The 18317-nt window shown below is 39.9% G+C and overlaps 3 protein-coding genes across 4 annotated transcripts; 1 reads left to right on the top strand and 2 right to left on the bottom strand.

The window, feature by feature from the left end:
- Positions 1-1205: 1205 nt before the first annotated feature.
- On the bottom strand, positions 1206-3181 carry Calr (calreticulin). Its single transcript, XM_017178918.3, has 4 exons — positions 3021-3181; positions 2845-2949; positions 2220-2692; positions 1206-1879 (listed from the first exon to the last, which is right to left on the bottom strand). The coding sequence occupies exons 1-4, from the start codon at positions 3103-3105 to the stop codon at positions 1331-1333; spliced, it is 1212 nt and encodes a 403-aa protein (XP_017034407.1). The 5' UTR covers positions 3106-3181; the 3' UTR covers positions 1206-1330.
- Positions 3182-4123: 942 nt separating this feature from the next.
- SpdS (Spermidine Synthase) lies at positions 4124-5501 on the top strand. The gene is made up of 2 exons (XM_017178907.3): positions 4124-4288; positions 4697-5501. Exons 1-2 carry the CDS (start codon positions 4155-4157, stop codon positions 5424-5426), a joined length of 864 nt encoding a protein of 287 aa, XP_017034396.1. The 5' UTR covers positions 4124-4154; the 3' UTR covers positions 5427-5501.
- Positions 5502-5599: 98 nt separating this feature from the next.
- Positions 5600-9997, bottom strand: Scm (Polycomb protein Scm). Of its 2 annotated transcripts, XM_070286519.1 has the most exons (5): positions 9804-9997; positions 9002-9697; positions 8013-8930; positions 6911-7942; positions 5600-6851 (listed from the first exon to the last, which is right to left on the bottom strand). In XM_070286519.1, exons 2-5 carry the CDS (start codon positions 9494-9496, stop codon positions 6714-6716), a joined length of 2583 nt encoding a protein of 860 aa, XP_070142620.1. In that variant the 5' UTR covers positions 9497-9697; positions 9804-9997; the 3' UTR covers positions 5600-6713. The 2 variants fall into 2 exon arrangements, with proteins under 2 accessions (XP_070142620.1, XP_017034395.1); XM_017178906.3 differs by having other exon boundaries at positions 9002-9997.
- Positions 9998-18317: the final 8320 nt, after the last annotated feature.

Here is an 18317-nt window from a genome sequence, read left to right as displayed (position 1 = left end):
ATCGTTTCTATGGTAGCTACATATGTACATATATGATATAGTTGTCCAATGGGCGGTCTTAAAAATGATGAAAATATGTAGAAAAACAACAAAGTTATAATTTTTCCTATTAACTTCCTTCCGATCGTTCCTATGGCAGCTATAAGATAAAGCCGATTTTCATAATTTTAAAATAATAAAAAATGTCCATATCTAAAAAATGATGAAGATATGTATGTTGAAAAACAAGAAAGTTATCATTTTTTGTTCTAAAATTTTGACGATCATTTTTATGGCAGCTATTTTATATAGTCGTCCGATCCGGCCTGTCCCGACATATATAGCAGTGAGAGTGTTCAGAAGACTATATACGAAGTTTCATTCAGATAGCTTTAAGACTGAGGGACTAGTTTGCGTAGAAACGGACAGACGAACAGACGGACGGGCGGACATGGCTAGATCGACTCGGCTCGACTCCTCATCAAGAATATATACCCTATAAAGTGGTCGGAAATGTCTCCTTCACTGCGTTGCAAACTTCTGACTGAAATTATAATACCCTGCAAGGGTATAACAAAGCAGAAAAAGAGAACGTGTCTCGTTTTCAAATGTAGGCGGTTATCAACAAAGTAAGACCACATCATTTTCCTTACAAAAATGCCGAAGAACTAGAAAAAAGAGCGGCCACACTTAAAAAAATCTTTTTCCGCTGCAAAACACACAAATCCATTAAATGCTTTAATTTATAATGGTAATGGTATAACTTATATAGGAGTGGAAGTACAAATGTACATACCAGTATAGTCAGGGTAATAGTGGCAATATTTCGGTAACCATGTATGTATGTACATATTTACATGTCTTAGCCAAATATAAATTGCGGGAAAGCCTTTTAGACATTCACATCTCTGGGTTCCATTGTCGACCATAAAATACATAAAAGCCAGTTAGTGCTTTAGCGTCATATCATATCTATTAAGATAGTAAAAATAAACACTGACCCATTTTTTTTTTTTTGACAACTTACATTTTCGATTTCGGTTTTCTCAGCAGAAACAAAAACCATACACATTTACGTTAACCCAAAGTGTAGTGCAGATCATTAGCCCATATTGGGAGCATATAACATATTTGCATACATATTAAATTATATAACAAAATCGCCGAATTTCCCATACTCGAAAATGTGACTTTTCTGTAGAGTCCTAAAATAAAACGCCAGGATGTATGTTTATAAATTATAAGTCTTACAAATTGTAATTGTGGATTCAGTTGGCTTACAAAAGCGAAGCAGCTACTAACTCACAAAAAATACCGAATATTTTTTGACGCACTTTTTCTAAAACGCCTCTTACAATTCGTCGTGGTCGCTTTCTTTGTCTTGCTTAGATTCATCCTTCTCCTCATCATCATCGTCTTCGTCCTCGTCATCCTTATCGGATGATTTTTTCGCCTCCTCCTCGTCCTTCTTACGTTGCACCTCATCCTGAGCCTCCTTCATCTTCTTCTCGCCGGCTTGAGTGGTCTTCACATCAGCCACCGCCTTGGCCGCCAGCTCAACGTCGTCAGTAATCAGGACATTGTCGAAGATGGTGCCAGACTTAACCTGCCACAGGTCGAAGCCCAGGGTGCAGATTTCCTTGCGCAGGTACAGCTTGTCGTCGGGCACATATTCGGGGTTGGCGATTTCGGGATGCTCCCAGGCGCCCTTATAGTTGGGGTTGTCCAGCTGTTTCGGCTGCCACTCGCCCTTGTACTCGGGATTGTCAATCATCGGTGGCTCCCACTCGCCGTCCATCTCATCGTCCCAATCTTCGGGCTTGGTGGCATCAGGGTCGGGGATGTGCTCGGGCTTCTCCCAATCCTCTGGCTTTTTGTCATCGGGATCGGGAATGGTGGCCTATAAAACATGATAAACAATTAATACAAATAAATATATGGAGTGCATCGGGCAAAAAAAAAAACAAAACAAACAGCTTTCAATCCCACATCGCCACGTATGTAAATATTAAAACGTTTGCGTTCAATTTAGATTTCTGCATAAATATCAAACAAATGGGAAAGGTGATGTTGAAGGTAGTGGTATCGGCCGCGAGATAAACCGGTTTTTGTATTTGTACCAAAGTCCAAATGCGCTTAAGCCGGCAAAGAGAAATTATAACCTCAGTATATTCTTTAGATTCTTGTTTTCCCACCAAAACCGCAAACTCAACTTCTGAAAACGGGGTAAAAATGCTCACCCTATCATCCCAGTCCTCGGGCTTCTTGGCATTGGGGTCCTTGATCTTCTTGGGGGCAAGGAAGTCCCAGTCGTCCTCCAAGTTGCCCGATTCCACCTTCTCGTTGTCGATGAGCACCTCGTATGTGTTGTCCGGACGCACAATCAGCGTGTAGAAATGAGTGTACACGTCATCTTTGCAGCGGATGTCTTTGCTAATCAAGTGGTTCTTGCCCTTGTAGCTGAATATGACGTGGACCTTCTTGGTACCAGGTCCGCAGATGTCGGGGCCGAACATGATCTCGTACGGCGACTCGCCGTGCATGTCTGTCTGGTCCAGAGAGCAGTCGAAGAGCTTGACATAGCCACCGCCGCAGTCGATGTTCTGCTCATGCTTCACGGAGAACTGCACCACGAGGGGTTTGTCCTCGTTTGAGAACCCTTCGAACTTGCGGGAAACGGCGTAGAAGCGGGCGTCCTGGGAGGTCTGGATGCCTAATAAAGAAACCGGAATGGTATGGTAAAGGTTATCCACATAAAATGTACACGTAGTGGTTTCTTATCTACACATATAAAGAACTACATATACATGTATGTAGGTATAGAAAATGTGCAGGAAAAATTGGACAGGAAAGTGTGACACATACCCTTATCGGTCTCCGCGTCGTTGTAGAAGGTACCGGGGGTGAGGACGAACTTTCCGAACTCCTTGCCAGGATGTTTGCTCTGAATCCACGCGTCGTCCCAGTTAGCTGTGTATTGGAAAGTCCATTGAAAACCACATGCCGCAAGGAAACACCCAAAAATTGACGGCTTTACGTACCATTGTCGAAGTTCTCCTCCAGGTATACGTTGGCATTAATAAAGCCGACTGTCGCCAGCAATAAAATAGCACTTGAACACCACATGATGCGAACGATCCCACTTACTTTTCTGGATTGACGGCTCTAACCAACTTTTCAGGCTGCTTGACTTGGGTTAAAGTAAAATGCTAAATGCCGGCAAAGAAAGGTGCTGTTTATTTATTGCATTTAACTCGCGTGTGTCGGAGGGAGATGGCTAATGTGACGCTTTGCGTTGCTGGAACGTTTTTATTGGCTGGATGTGGACCAATTGGGTGCGGCAACGTATTTTTTCGCTCCGTTCAGGGATGCTTTCGATACACTGGCCCTGGTATATCGATAGCTTGAGCTGGAATTAGAGTGACTGTTTCGAGTATTTCGGCATCATCGGTGCGACCGCATTTGCGCGGCACCATTTAAATCAATAATATTATTTTTATACCCTTGCAGAGTTTTATAATTTTGGTCAAAAGTTTGCAACGGAATGGTCCAAGGTATCTATTCTTGATCAGCATCAGCAGCCGACTCAATATAGCCATGTCCGATTCTACGGACTGTAAGGGTATACAACCTTAGCTTTCTTTCTAGTTGAAGTTTTAGATAGCAATGATAATTTAAGTAACTGGCTTTAAGTTATTATTCTCGTAGGATTCTAAATATTGATTAAAAGTAAATATGGAAGTACAAAATGTTGATTTGTACAAACTGTAGCCACACTGGCTTTTCGCTAAAAAAAATTTAGATCAGGTTTTAGGTTTATTATTATTACCAAATAGCAAATATCTGCCATTATAAAAGCATACCCTTACCTCTGACCGGATATGGAGTGTTTTTGTTTTTCCTCTCGCAGTAACGCGACTTTATCAGGCCGCAAAATTTTAGCGGTACGGGTAAATACCGGCCCTAAGCCTCCTTGCATCGCTCCCAAATGGATTTTGATATCGTTGGCGCCCCAGGTCAAGAGCTAAACCGAGCTCAAACTCGTCAAATTAAATGTTTTTGTTTGGTATTTTTACGCTTTAGCTCTTAAGGTATTTTTTAAGACCTAGCTTGGTCGAATAAACGGTACGTTTGATTTACGCCCACGTGTCGATTTGAGGTGCCGCACTAATCAAATGGATTCCTTAACTAACGGATGGTTCAGCGAACTCCAGGCCGAGCTGTGGCCCGGACAGTCCTTTTCCCTGAAGGTCAAGGAAGTAATCCACAAAGAACGTTCCAAGTTCCAGGACATCCAAATTGTCGAAACGTAAGTCTGTAAAAACAAGTAAACAAATACTTGTGTACACATTTATAGATTTGTTTACATCTGAAACACCAAGAGGGTAGGCATATTTGTGTGAGAATGTGTAGATTAAGTGACCAAAAGCCGGCCTCCACTGCTAAGATCTTCCGAATTTATTTTGATTTAAACCTTATTTTATATTGCACATTTTACGAATATTTAGTCGCAGACGAAAAATAAATTTCCAAGTTTTCGGAGGCAAAACTTTTCCATCACAAATACTAATTTGACTCCGACTTGTAATCTGCACGCCAACAGCCCTTATCGGGGAGTCATCTAAGGCCAAAGACAAAGAAAAAATGATAGCCAGTTAGGCCTCATGTTTCAGGTTTCAAAGCTCATATACAAATCTTTTCGTTTCCTGTTTTTTAGGGAAACTTACGGCCGGTGCTTGATTTTGGATGGAATTATACAGTGCACGGCCAGGGACGAATTCTCATACCAGGAGATGATATCCTTCCTGCCACTCTGCGCCCATCCAAACCCGAAGAAGGTGCTGATCGTCGGCGGCGGCGATGGCGGTGTGGCCCGCGAGGTGGTAAAACACCCGCTGGTTGAGGAAGTGCATCAGGTGGAGATCGATGACCGCGTTGTAGAGCTCTCGAAGAAATATTTACCGGCGATGGCGTGCGGATTCCAAAGCGAAAAGATGAGGCTGACAATCGGCGACGGCTTTGATTACATGAAGAAACACAAAAACGAATTCGATGTCATCATTACCGACAGTTCGGATCCGATCGGACCGGCTGTGAGTTTGTTTCAAGAGAGCTACTACGAGCTGATGAAGCACGCCCTTAAAGACGATGGAATTGTCTGCTCTCAAGGCGGTAGTTTCTGGTTGGACCTGGACTACATAAAGAAGACAATGTCGGGTTGCAAGGAGCACTTTGCGAAAGTGGCCTATGCGGTCACCTCCGTTCCATCGTATCCCTGCGGCCACATCGGCTTCGTTATGGGCTCTTTAAACAAAAATCAAAACTTTGCTAGTCCCAAGCTGGAGAAGCAGCAGATCGATGCCATAGACTTGAAGTACTACTCATCCGAAGTGCATTCCGCTGCGTTTGCCTTGCCGCGCTGGGTTCAGAAACACTTTTCCGATTGACCACAACTGCAAGACATTTTGTGTGTAACTTTGTTGTTAAACAATAAATATGACAATAGGATAATCGCCTCTTAATTGCTTATGATTACAAAATGGTTACTTTGACTTCACTAGATGCTTGCCGATCTCAAGCCCTTAAAAAGCATAAAAGCCTTAAACACTCGTCAAGAAGCCTTGGTACTTTGATTACGGTTGAAAATAGAACAAATCGTAATGTATTTATTACGCAATGGTATATACAGTTTGCTCTATTCGTGTCTTGTATTTGTAAGTGGTTGTTGGTAAACGTAATGAGACTTAACGCAGTAGTTATACACGATCGAATGTTACTCTTTATATCGCATACATATATTGCAAAACTTTGAAAGGAAGCGTTTCTTATGTTTCGAAGTTACTTAAGTCTGATGCGTTTATTTAACTAAAGACTAACAAATTATACTCCATTTGCGTAACTTAGTTGCAAAATGATACATTCGGCCAGTTTTAAATATGGTTATTATAGTTAGAAAACGAAATAGATACATAATTACAAAATTATATGTAAAATATGTACATTTACTCTATATGTATATTTGTTTTGTTTGCTACTTGTCGTCTACATTCTAGTGTTAAATATCATTTGTTTTGCGTTGGTTAGGTTTTGTGCCTAAATGGGCGTGTTTGTGTGTAATAAATATCATGTATGTGCATTGTATTTTGGTAGCCAAGCTCCGGTTTTCAAAAGAGATAATAAATTCCCATGCGAATGTCTTATACCTCCTTAGTAATACATGATTCGGGCCCGAAAATCGAGTAATAAATGTACGTATACTTTTTAACTGGGTAACGTGGAAATTAATTTTTAGCTTAGAGTCTCCACTAAATTCGTAGAAATTATAATGGAAAGGGGCTTTTCTTAAAAGGTAAAGTAAAATTCATACGCGTATTAGGTACCTACTTCTAAGGCGATTTTAATCCGACACAAAAAATGAGAAAGAAAATATATTAACGCTTCTTTGAAAACCGGCTTCGTGGCTGTCTATAATTTTGTTATGACCGTCTTAAATGGGGGTGTGGCTCATGAATTTACGTTGATTTTTCGTTTTGCGCGTCTGTTTCATACATATTATCAATATAATAAAAAGGGCTGAGTGTTCTTTTCGTATTCATCTTGAATGGCAAACGCAACATATTTATATGAATACGATTCATTCATGTTTTATGTTTGCTTTCACGTAAGGGAGAGGTACTAATTTGTTAACAACTTCTATGTAAGACAAGTCCAATGCTTGCAACTTGGGGTACCGTTTAAAGCGCCAGATTATTTCGACGACCGTTAACCTTATTGACTAAATTGCAGATTTTTAAGGCTGGTCCCAGCTTCAGGCCCATGTACTTCATCATCATCTCTGAATTTAGTAGTAATAAAGCTTTACCATCGATTTCCTGCAAATAATTAAGATACAATAAGCTTTAGGTCTTCTTAAGATCTCGTGATCACTCACATGTTTTCTGAAGAGATCACCGTGCACTGCGAGGGAGTTGTCGTTGCTCTCTATGTACTGGATAACTTCTTCGATGGACCAGTCGATAGGCTGCGCCCGCATTTGCGAGTTCGCCGATGCCGGTGTGGGTGTGCTCAGAGGTGAGGTGATCGCTGTATAGCTCGTGGAAGCAGCAGCAGATGCGCCGGCCGGCGCGGTAGCCGCCTTCGCCGCAGTCACTCCTCCTGCAGCCAGTGCAGTGGACGAGGCTGACTGGCAGCCCGTAAATGGCGTGGACACAGAGGTCGGCAACGAGGCACTCGACGAAAGCGTCGTCGGGCTCTTGTAGTAACTGTTGCTTGAGGACTTTATATTGACCTGCTCTGGATGCACTTCCGCTACCAGTGGTGCTAGGTATTTCCCAATCGTGCTGGTATTGGCCGTTCCCCCTGCCAGGCTTGAACTGGAGGAAGTAGACGAGGTGCTGCAATGGCTGGTGGCAACCACCGGAGTCTGGCTAACGTCTGCAGTTCCATTGGCCACAATACTATTGCTGTTCCCGTGGTGTTGGAAGCGCACTTTGCGCAGAGCCTGCGTCGTGGAGGACGATGGGACAGTTGTTACTCCGTTTGGTTCGGTCTTTATAACCACCTTGCCGCTGGTCTTGTTGCTACTGTTCATACTGTTGTTGTTGTTGAAACTATGACTGTTCTGGTGGTTTGCTGCATCCTTGCCATTGTTCGTCGATGCCTTGGTCTTACTCTCCTCAGGCGACTTGATGCCTGCTTCTACCTTGACAATCGTCTTCTCTGAGGGCGGAGTTGTTGCCGAATTGGACTGACGATTTCGTTTGTCGGCGAGCACTGGCGAAGAAGGCGGAGTTGCCGATTGGGTCAGCTGTCGCTTGCGGCTGTTGGCGCATTTCTTGCACTCCTCCGTCTCGTGGACAAGCGAGATGAGATTCGCACATGCCCGGCATGTAGTACACAATGTCTCGATGAACTGGGCCAGGCTCTCGTCATCCTTCATGCGCAACGGCGATGGTATTTTAACCTTTAAAGCGCAAATAAAAAATAAGTCTGTATAAGACTGGTTTTTCGCAGCTGAGCCTCATAATACTCACTGTAAAATTCTTTCCAGCTGCGGTCACAATGTGAACGTCTCCTTCCAAGGCAAATAGCAGCTTGGATAGCTGCTGGGTATCCGTGCTGGCGGCCAGAACCTCCTGGAGGCAGAGCTTGGCCAGCGTTTGGTACGTTGGTCCAGTTACCATGCATGGTAGTTTGGAATTGTTGATAAACGGACCGCCCTTGCAGTTCGGATGGAAGTGGGCCGTGGCGGGAGAGGCGGGTACCATGGCCTCGGATTCGGCTACCAAGGTGTAGCGCGGGCGCGTGCACCGCTGCTTGCTGTTACTGGATTCCATGCGCGACTTGTGCCCCGGTGGCTGCATTGGGTGGCAACTACGCGCACACCAGCCGGCTGGAAAAATATCTCGCGACCGGTAGTTGCACCAATAGTCGAAGGCACCTCGCCACCCGTCGAAGGTTACGTGGATCTGGTCGTCCTTAATGGCGTCCACGGTGGCACAGCAGATGAGCTGCGGATTCTTCTTGTCGACAGCTTCTAGCTTCTGACCCACCTTGAACAGGTTCTCCTCCGGCGACAGCGGCTCTGGCTGAAAGATCTCTTCCGGCGCTACCATGGCATTATTAAGAATCTTGCATAGGTAGCCGGGCCAGCTGGAGGCGTTCATGCGGAATCCTAGTGGCGGCTGCAACATGCCACCGTTCTTCTCGCAGTGGCCAATCGCATGGATTTCTGTGGAGTCCACCAGCCGCCAGAAGTCGTTTTGCGAGTCACTTCCGTCCAAGCGCAGTCGCAGTCGGGAGCCCAGCACACCAACCACTGTGGCGATGCAGGTAGAAGTGACGTTGCGCGGATCCAGGGCCTCCAGCTTCATGCCGATTTTAAAGTCATTGTTGGGAGGATTCTGAGCTTGTTTGAAACATTCTGCTGGAGCAGCTTCGCTACCCGTTTCCTATAATGACGGAAAGAGCATAAATTATTCAATGTGAACATGGTTATGGAAAAAGTTGTTAGTTAGCTGACCTCCAGGTAGGCATCCCAGTCAAAAACGTGAAAGCTCTCGTATTGGAAGGGACCTGTGGGGGCGGGTGCTCCGCTAGCTAGTAGCTTGCGCTCGTTTTCCGGCAGTCCTTTGCCGGTTGCCGAGCCGCCACTGTGCCTAGTGGAGGAATTCTTCTTTTGGTGCTTGTTCATGCACATGATCGAGCAGAACTCCTTGTTGGGCGCCCCGTCGCGAATCACGTTGTCGCATTGCGTGCACGCCCCCTTGCTGTACGCCTTGCGGAACTCGGCGATGCAGGTCTCTGAGCAGAACTCCTTCTTGCCGGTCTGCGTGGGTAGGACGTACTGCAGCGGCAGCTTGCCCTCGCCGCACCATGTACAGGTGGCCCGCTTAGCAGGACGACCCCGTTGCCGTTGCGCGGACGCGGGCGAGGTGGCGGTGGCCGAAGACGAAGCTGGGGCACTCGTTCCAGCCGAGGCGGAGTTGCTGGCGCTGCTGTCGCGTCCGCCCGACATGGCTACCTTGGCTGCCCTTAGGTTTCCTAATTTATGCACTCGCTGATTCCCGCCGCCGGCAAGCCCGTTAACATCTCAGGCGATGGCCCTTACTTCCGTGTAATTCGATTTTAGCGTCGCACTCGAGCACATGAAATGCCAATGGCATGGCGGCCACTTAAAATCACTGTTGTTCGCCTACGGTATATCGGATTCTCCGAGCTGCATGGAAGAACGAAGAGGAGTTACCAGGAATGTGCGGCGTTCTTGAGGTCACGTAATAACAATTGGTGGCAAAATAGCATCGCAACCAAAAAAATACACGCACCGCGCACAGATAGTCGCGGCTTAGTACCAACGAGGCTTTTTATTGAAAGTGCAACGCTCGCTTTCCGATTCGGCTGCAACAACACACGTGGAGCTTAATGCCAGTTTTACTACAAAATCGTATCTTTTTACGAACTTCTTAACTTTATTTTTCGCAAATTTTTTTCTCTCAATACTGTACTTGTATATGTCGAGATATCGATACCTTGTGAATATCGATTGACATATCGATGTTCTATTCGATTATTTGACGTACCGCCATATTTAGTTTTATATCCGTCAAATTAGCGTCGGTGAGTTAGCGTCGAAATGGAACGGTGGGAAATGGAACACGGAGGAGGTTTTTTATTTTTTAATTATTTCGTTATTAAGGCACTAATTCGAACAAAATAAAGTACCTACATGTTGAGAATGAAATTTACTATTGATTTATTTTGGGTTTGGGCAGTTTTGAGCAACGCTGGTACCTAAATTTTCCATTGGAAAAATCGTGTCCGCACCTTTTTTAAGATTTTGCACCCCCACAGAGGATGTACCGCTAAGCACGGTAAGCCAGGTTTTGGGGCACATATTCAAGTATAATCCCAGAAAGTTTCATTAAAATCCTAACGACAGTTTTTGAGCAAATCGCTCAACAGTGGCCAAACCTATGGTTCCCCTCCATACAAAAACCGGCAGCAAAAGTTTAAGGTCGCCAAGCTTAGCTCTCAGAGGATGTACCACTATAACTGGTATATGGGCATATTGGGGAGCGAAAATAGAATATTTGGTGAAAATTTTATTAAAAACAAAACGACAGATTTTGAGAAAATCGCTTTACAGTTTTCCATTCAAAATGGCTGTTAGGAAGGCGCGAACTCCGGAACTGGAACCGGTCGTGAGCCAGTGGTTCAGCGCGCCACAGAACCGAACTAACTTTTAATAAATCGATTAATCCCCGCCAAAAAATATTTCCATTGACAATTTGAACAATTGTGTTAATTATGAATGCCCAATAAACGACATTGTCATTCTAAGCAATTTGGTAGGTGTTTTATCAAATTCCGTTAAGTCGTTCCGGAGAAAATGTCAATTTTTCATTTATTTACTTTTATGTAAGCAAAGTAAACCACCGATCGCCAAACGTGTGACGTCACACAACCCATGTTTCTCACCAATTGAAACACGTGAATTTCTTAAAATCTGTCGTTAGGATCTTGTTAAAATTAATACATAAAATCCTAATTAATTTTCCCTTTCGTTTGATATACCGTGCATGTTGGTTCATCCTCTGTGAGAGTTGTAATAATTAATTAAAAGTTAGCGTCGAAAAGTGCTTACCATTTTCCTGCAGAAGAGAAACAAAAGTCTTGTCAGATAGAGAAATAACTGAATACATTAAATAATAAATTATAGAATTTATAGAAAATTAAAACAAAATTATAATATATTTTTTTCATATAATGGATGGATGTATTGGCTGAAACATCGATTAAAATAATCAAAAGAACAAAGTAATTTGTTTGAAACTTTGAATAATTAATCACGAATGCAGTGCGCTGTGCTGCAATTTATACGTTTGCAATGCAGGAGTTATTTCGAACGTAAAATATACGTATATTTCTACATATGGGTAACTCTCCAGAAACAGCAATCACGGCCAAATAATTCAAAGTTCTCTAAAATGATTTTGTTTAACATAATTGCATTAAGAAATGCACCAATTGTTCAAATTTGAAAGAGTTTAGCATATTTTAAACATAAAAAATGCATACTTTGTTTGGATAACAACTTATAAAACAGAGACTTTGACTTTTGCTTTCTGACAACACTCGAAGAATGCTAGAGTCGAAAAAAGTATACATATAAATATGTATGTTCTTCTAATTTACCTAAAAAGTAAAAAAAACACCATAAAAAGTACGGTGATTAAAATTCAATTTAAAATAAGCTACTTAATATTTTTAAGTATAATCAAATAAATTATTAAGATGTACGCATAATACATTAAAATTTATTCCATTGAAATCTTTCATTGCGTTTCGCTGAAATCAGTGCTTATACTGAGTTTTTGAAGTGATTTCGGTCGGGTAACGTGCGAATGCATTACATTTTAGTAATTAATTTGAAAACGAGCAATTAACCAAAATCGATAGTAGCATCAATTATAGTGCTAACCAAGAGTTAGTTTCAAATTCTGTAAAATTAAAATAAAGTCGTGGCACATGTTTTTCTTAGTTTGAATAGAATCATAGAACTGCCCATACATACATATATTCGTGATTAGAATTATAGACAAATCAATCTAGTCATCTCTGTCTGTCCTTTAGTTGGGCGAGAAAATTTGGACACCAAGAATTGATAAGCGGGAAATACATATATGTACAATAAATTTGGGTCATTCGTCGTATAGGGAATATACTGTATATCTCTTATTTAAAGCAGAAGAACTGATCAGTGATGGATCAATAATCAGTGATCAAGTGTTTTCTGGTGAACGCTCATGAGACATTACGCCATCGTATAAATAATCGGATTGGAACCTATCTTTATATTCGAACTTCCCTCCAACAAAATGGACAAGTGTTCGTATACCTCAAAAAAGTCGGGATAATACAGAGCCTGCACTTATGTATGTATGTAAGCTCGCAAACGGAGTTTCGTTTCAAATATTCAAAAACAAAAGCAAATTCTGCAAATTCTTAAAGTAGTTATAAAGAAACAGTCGCAAGTTATTTACATTGGGCTTTATGAAATTTGGAGCAATAAGAATTATAATTAGTTAAAAAAGTTATATTCTATGGTTATGTTAGTCCACTTTTAGTGACACTTCTCATGAGAGCGCTTTAAACTTTGTATGATGGATGATTAAAATAAATGTTTTCAAAAACCCATTGACGAAATACATTTTCCTTTGATCGATGTAAAACTTGGACACTATATATTTAAGATATTGAGCATTAATAACAACTTGATGTGTCCAAATAAATCAGAATAAAAGGATTTTTGATGATTGTTTATGCCAAATTTGAATTATTGAAAGACTTAATAGGAAGCAACCAATACTAATTGCAGCTGAAATGTATTTTTTTAATTTAAAATGCTGATTTATGGTGTAGTTTAGCAGGCCCAAAAATGTTAATTAGTAAAATTATCGAATTAGGGAGCCTTTCATTTTAAATTGTTATACTTTCATTCAAAGACCTTTTTGTAAACGGACCATCAATTGGTTATAGGCCTCGTCATTAAAGAAAACATAAGGGTGCTGTGTGTTTGTAATGCCAAGTTCTTGGCACTAGAAACATTAATCGAATGGTTTTTAAGCGCTCTTTGAATCTTAAGGGGGGGCATCTGAGTAACTGGCAAAAAAAAAAGCCCATTTTCTAGAATTTTTGTTGGCCAAATGAAACAGCCAATCGAGAAATTGTAAAGTAGGTTTGATAATGTTATATGTGAAGTACAAAATACATTTTTTTGGAATAAATCGAAAACAAAATGGCGGCTGTGCAGCATTTCTTCGTAGGCCCTATTTTTTTGAAAGGGGTCCATGGCCGGAAACCTAACGTCCTTAATTTTTGATCTAGAACAAAAAATCAAATTTTGTTAGATTCTATATCTCAACCGCTATCGACACACGTAGGATTTTTTTTTTATTTTTGCTTATTTTTTTTATCAACCATTTTGTGACGTTTTTTTCTCATGAAAATTGAAAAAAATTTTTGAATCACTCACCATTTTGCAAAAAATCAAAATATCGAAAAAATCCTACGTGTGTCGATAGCGGTATTTTGGATATACTGTCAAAATTTCAGATCGATCGGTTGAGATTTGTTCGAGTTAGGTTTCCGGCCAACTCAAAAAAAGTGTTTTTGAGAAAAACGCGTTTAAAGTTTTAAAATCGTATATATTTACATGAGAGGCATCGCCGAAGAATGGAAAATTTCGACACTTAGACTCATTTGCCGGACTCTATCTTTTGGTATGTTATTTTTAAGACCCTAAAGAACTTTTTAAGCAAAAAAATTTTTTTTTCGATTTTTAAAAAAAGTTACTCAGATGTCCTCCCTTAAGGGGGGATATACATGTAAGCGGTCAAAATTTGCCCATTTTGCGTGAATTTTTTTTTATATGAAATAGTCAAGCAATCGTTGTGAAACTTTGTATATAGTTAAAAGTATAATCAGAGATGATAAAACAATTTAGTTATAAACAATATTTTACAAAATGGCGGACTTATGGAACATATGCCGTAGCGCCTCGAGTTTTGAGTTGCCGTGCTATGGACACGATAGAGCTCGTAATTCCTGTCCGAAATCCGTAAACTAAATTTTTTTGTATTCATTACACCTGAACCTTCTATTTGAACCTAAAAAACCAAAAAGAAATCAAGACAAAAAAAAATAAATTTTGATTTGAAGGAAAAAATGCCATTTTCAGGTAATCCGTTTTCACTTCCCACCCTCTTAAGAAATAGTAATACTCAGTTTTATAACAACCATGTAGGTTCAAATAGAAGATAATTTCATGCTGATCATAATAATTTTTGATTCACTCCGATATGTTACATAGTTTTTTGTGAATCGTGTCCATAGCATAGGTAGAAATGCAAAAATTAGAAGCTGAGAAAAAGACGTTTAAAGTTTTTGATGCGCCCACGTTAACACTTGTATACCTTGCGTGCATACTTGATTTGAGGCACTTAGAGTTGGAATTCGATAATGAAACTTACACACTATATTCTTTAAATAATAAACTATTTTTTAAACAAAAAAAAAAATTTGCCCAACAAATTTTGGTTTACTTGTATATCCCCCCTTAAAAGCATAACCTTATTACAATCTTCAATAAATAAGAATTCACTGCAAAACCAACAAAAATATTTGTTTGTAATTAGGGTAATCTAAACCGAAATACTTGCGACTTCTTCGGTTATTCAAAAGCTAAACGACATCGCTCTAAATGACATTCTAGTTTATAGATAACTATAAATAAATAATCAATATTTAACTTAAACTATAAGATTATAAATATAGGGATAGGGAAGCGTTGTTCAATGAAAAATAATACATCTGCTAAAAATTAACTTACCACAAAAACATATCCACGGGATATGTACACAAATACACTACATATTAATTTCAATTTATACATATACACACGTAAATACATTAGTTATATAGCTTATTGTTGCAACATGTTGTTTACCGTAAAAATAAATATATATATTATTCAAAGAGCTGATGTTTTTGCCTTAACTTTAGTTTTTAATTTATAAATGTATCTTATAAAATAAAATGTATCTCTAAAAAAAAAAGGAAAAACGTAAATCTACACTTTAGACATTTAAATTGAGCGAAAATAGTTTTATTGTTTTCCAATGTCTGAAAACTAAGGTTCGTTTGGAGTATTTATGTAATATAATCACAACAATGAACATTGCAAGGAAATTTGATTAACTTGATTTCCTACTTAATATATGTATATCGCTTTACAAGACAAACAAAATTAAACATCAGATGTGTTTCCCGAGATACAACATTCCAAACTGCTTATCTTAGGAATTTAATACGTTTTGGTTGCAATAAAATCTACATCAAAGACGGACAAGTTTGGCGAAACTTTTCTGGGATTAGCTGAAATATATATTCCGCAAACTTTTTGACTAACTTCCACGGCTTGATTCTTCTTGGCTTTGCTTAAATGGCCCGTAACTTGATTTAATTGAAAGGCTTCTAAGAATAATCCGCTCATTTTGACTGCAATGAAACTAACATTTCAAAGAGAGGCTCGAATGGAAGCCAAATATTGTGGTTAAAAAACACAAGGAGCGAGAGCCGCCTTAATTAAATGCTGGCATGTTACCCCGCTTTAATAATATCCACAATGAAGTGTGCTGGCACTAAGATGTTCCTAATCATTAATGACTTAACTTGACCGATACACCAAGTTCCCTGACACTCACACAATCGCATAAACGTGTATAATGGATGGAACCAGCGGTTGGCTGGCCATAACAAGGATAATAGGATGAAATGAGCCGGCTGCCTTTTTTGCTCCTCATTAAATGCCTTTTACCGAGCGTCAATCGTCGGTGGGCTATTAGAAAAAGGGGTGTCAAGAGACGCTCCGTTGAGTCATTGACTTATTACGCAAATCAGACAAAAGGCTTTCTGGGCGTCAACGGCGGGCGCGGCGCCTTGGGTGGGTTCTTGAGTGGGATTGAACTCTGTAGCTCGGTGATAAACATATTAATGAGTCCGAAGCGTCTGTCGCAAGTGGCCCAGTCGTATTAACTGGATTTATTGTAAGTACTTGGTATTGCCGCCTCATTGGGCAGTGAGGGGACTTTACTTTTATTTAAGTAAATTTCAACCAGGTTTGAAAAAAAAAGAATATACTTGTACATTTTCTGACAAAGTGTGCCTTTAACCCATTTACTAAATAGTTTTATTATGGCACAGCGATTTTTCCGCTAACTTTGACTATTACACGTTTTACAAAGGAATTTGCTGAAAATTAAAAGTTAATTAATGAATTTGCCTCTCACGCTCAATGGAGCTGGAGTGTTCTATAAAATCGAGCGGTGGGAGTGGCATTTTGACAGGATTCAATCAGCTATAAAGCATCCTGCTGGGCAGGAAACGGAGGCGTTTGCCTACGTGCTTAATTACAAGCCGACACATGCACCTACAAGTACATAAATACTCGAAGACACGTGTTGAAAGCAATTAAAAAGTGTGTCAAAGTGGGCGAGCATCATCATCCCGAAGGGCGAAGGACACTTTGGATAGATGGCAACACTGTTGCCTCTGATTGTTTCAGAGCGGAATCTGGTTGTGGCTCCCAAAGCAATTTAGAATGCACAAATTGCAGATAAAAAAAGCTTGTCTATTGTAATCAATCTTAGTTAAAAAGCACAACAGGTTCGCTATTTAACATATCCTCCATACCCACCCACCGGGTGCAAGGGTATTATAAATAACTACCAACATGTAACAGGCAGAAAAAACGATTCCATACAGTGTATATACACTACTGGCCGAAATAATAAGTACATGCGTATGTGGTTTGTTTCAAGTCCTATAAAATTGGTTTGATAAACTTAAGGAAAAAACCCACTTAATTTTTAGTTTCCGTTCTTATTCCAGATAATAAAAATAACTGCCTAAAGGATTTTACATTTCAAATTTAGAGACAGGGGTCAATTTTATCAAAAAGCATGAAAATGGGTTGGCCAAAATAATAAGTACACCCATTCTTCTAAGCCTAGAACTCGGAACGTATTAGATATTTTGCACTTCTTTTTTCTTATAAGTAAATTTAGATTAGTATCCAATAAAACCACATTCGTTTTAGGTAACTTTCGCTATTTTTTTGGCATTCTAGCAGGAAGTCTGTGGCAAGTCAGTACTAGAAGCTGAGACCAGGTTTCTTTAGCAAATCTTCACAAATCTTCAACATTTTAAATTGTTTTGGTTACAATTCGACGTTTTAAGTTTCCCCACAATGTTTAGTTTAGGTTTATGACAGGAGACTGACTTGACCATCTCATAACAGTTACCTCTCTCTTGCCAAAAAAGACCTGTTTGGTCATCCAAGGCGAAAATTGACATTTAAATTTGAGCTCGAACAGTTTGTCGTAGACTGCATGAGACAGGATTACAAGGACGTATACCCTAAAAGGTTCTATTACTTCAAGGAAAATTTTTTCAGATGAAGCAAAAGCTTTGCAACATTTTTTTGGTATGGTCTGAACCGGAGGTGGAAACAAAATACTTTGGGGCAATGAAACAAAAATATTTCTTTTTGAAAACGATTCTAGACGTTTTGTACGTCAAACCAAAGTCAAAAAATTGAGCTTTGAAACGCGAAAAAAAAAGTTAAGCCCGGAGACAGATGCATAAAGGTCAGGGGCTGTTTTTCCTGGCATGGCGTTGTGCAAATACATCTCATAAATGGTATTACGACCGAATTCGAAAATAAAACTTTTTTAACTGGCATCTTCTAACCATATGCTTAGAGAAACATGCCCTTCCGATAGATTTTTCAACGAGATAACGATCCAAAGTAAACCTTAAAAGTCATCATGGCCTGGTTTAGGGACAAAAAAGTAACCGTCATGGGTTGGAAAAGTCAGTTTCCGAACTCATACCTAATCAAAAATTTATGGGGAAACTTAAAACGTCGTATTGTAACCAATACATTTAAAAATTTTGAAGATTTGTGAAGATTTGCTGAAGAAACATGGTCTGAGTTTCTAGTAGTGACTTGCAACAGACTTCTTGCTAGAATGCCAAAAATAATAGCGAAAGTTACCTAAAACGAATGTGGTTTTATTGGATACTAATCTAAGTTTACTTATAAGAAAAAAGAAGTGCAAAATATCTAATACGTTCCGAGTTCTAGGCTTAGAAGAATGGGTGTACTTATTATTTTGCCCAACCCATTTTCATGCTTTTTGGATAAAATTGACCCCTGTCTCTAAATTTGAAATGTAAAATCCTTTAGGCAGTTATTATTATATTCTGGGATAAGT

The sequence above is a fragment of the Drosophila kikkawai genome, chromosome 3R (assembly GCF_030179895.1).
Source record: "Drosophila kikkawai strain 14028-0561.14 chromosome 3R, DkikHiC1v2, whole genome shotgun sequence".
Lineage (NCBI taxonomy): Eukaryota > Metazoa > Arthropoda > Insecta > Diptera > Drosophilidae > Drosophila > Drosophila kikkawai.
The sequence above is the reverse complement of the archived record's forward strand: the minus strand, read 5'-3'. Positions and strand labels throughout refer to the sequence as shown.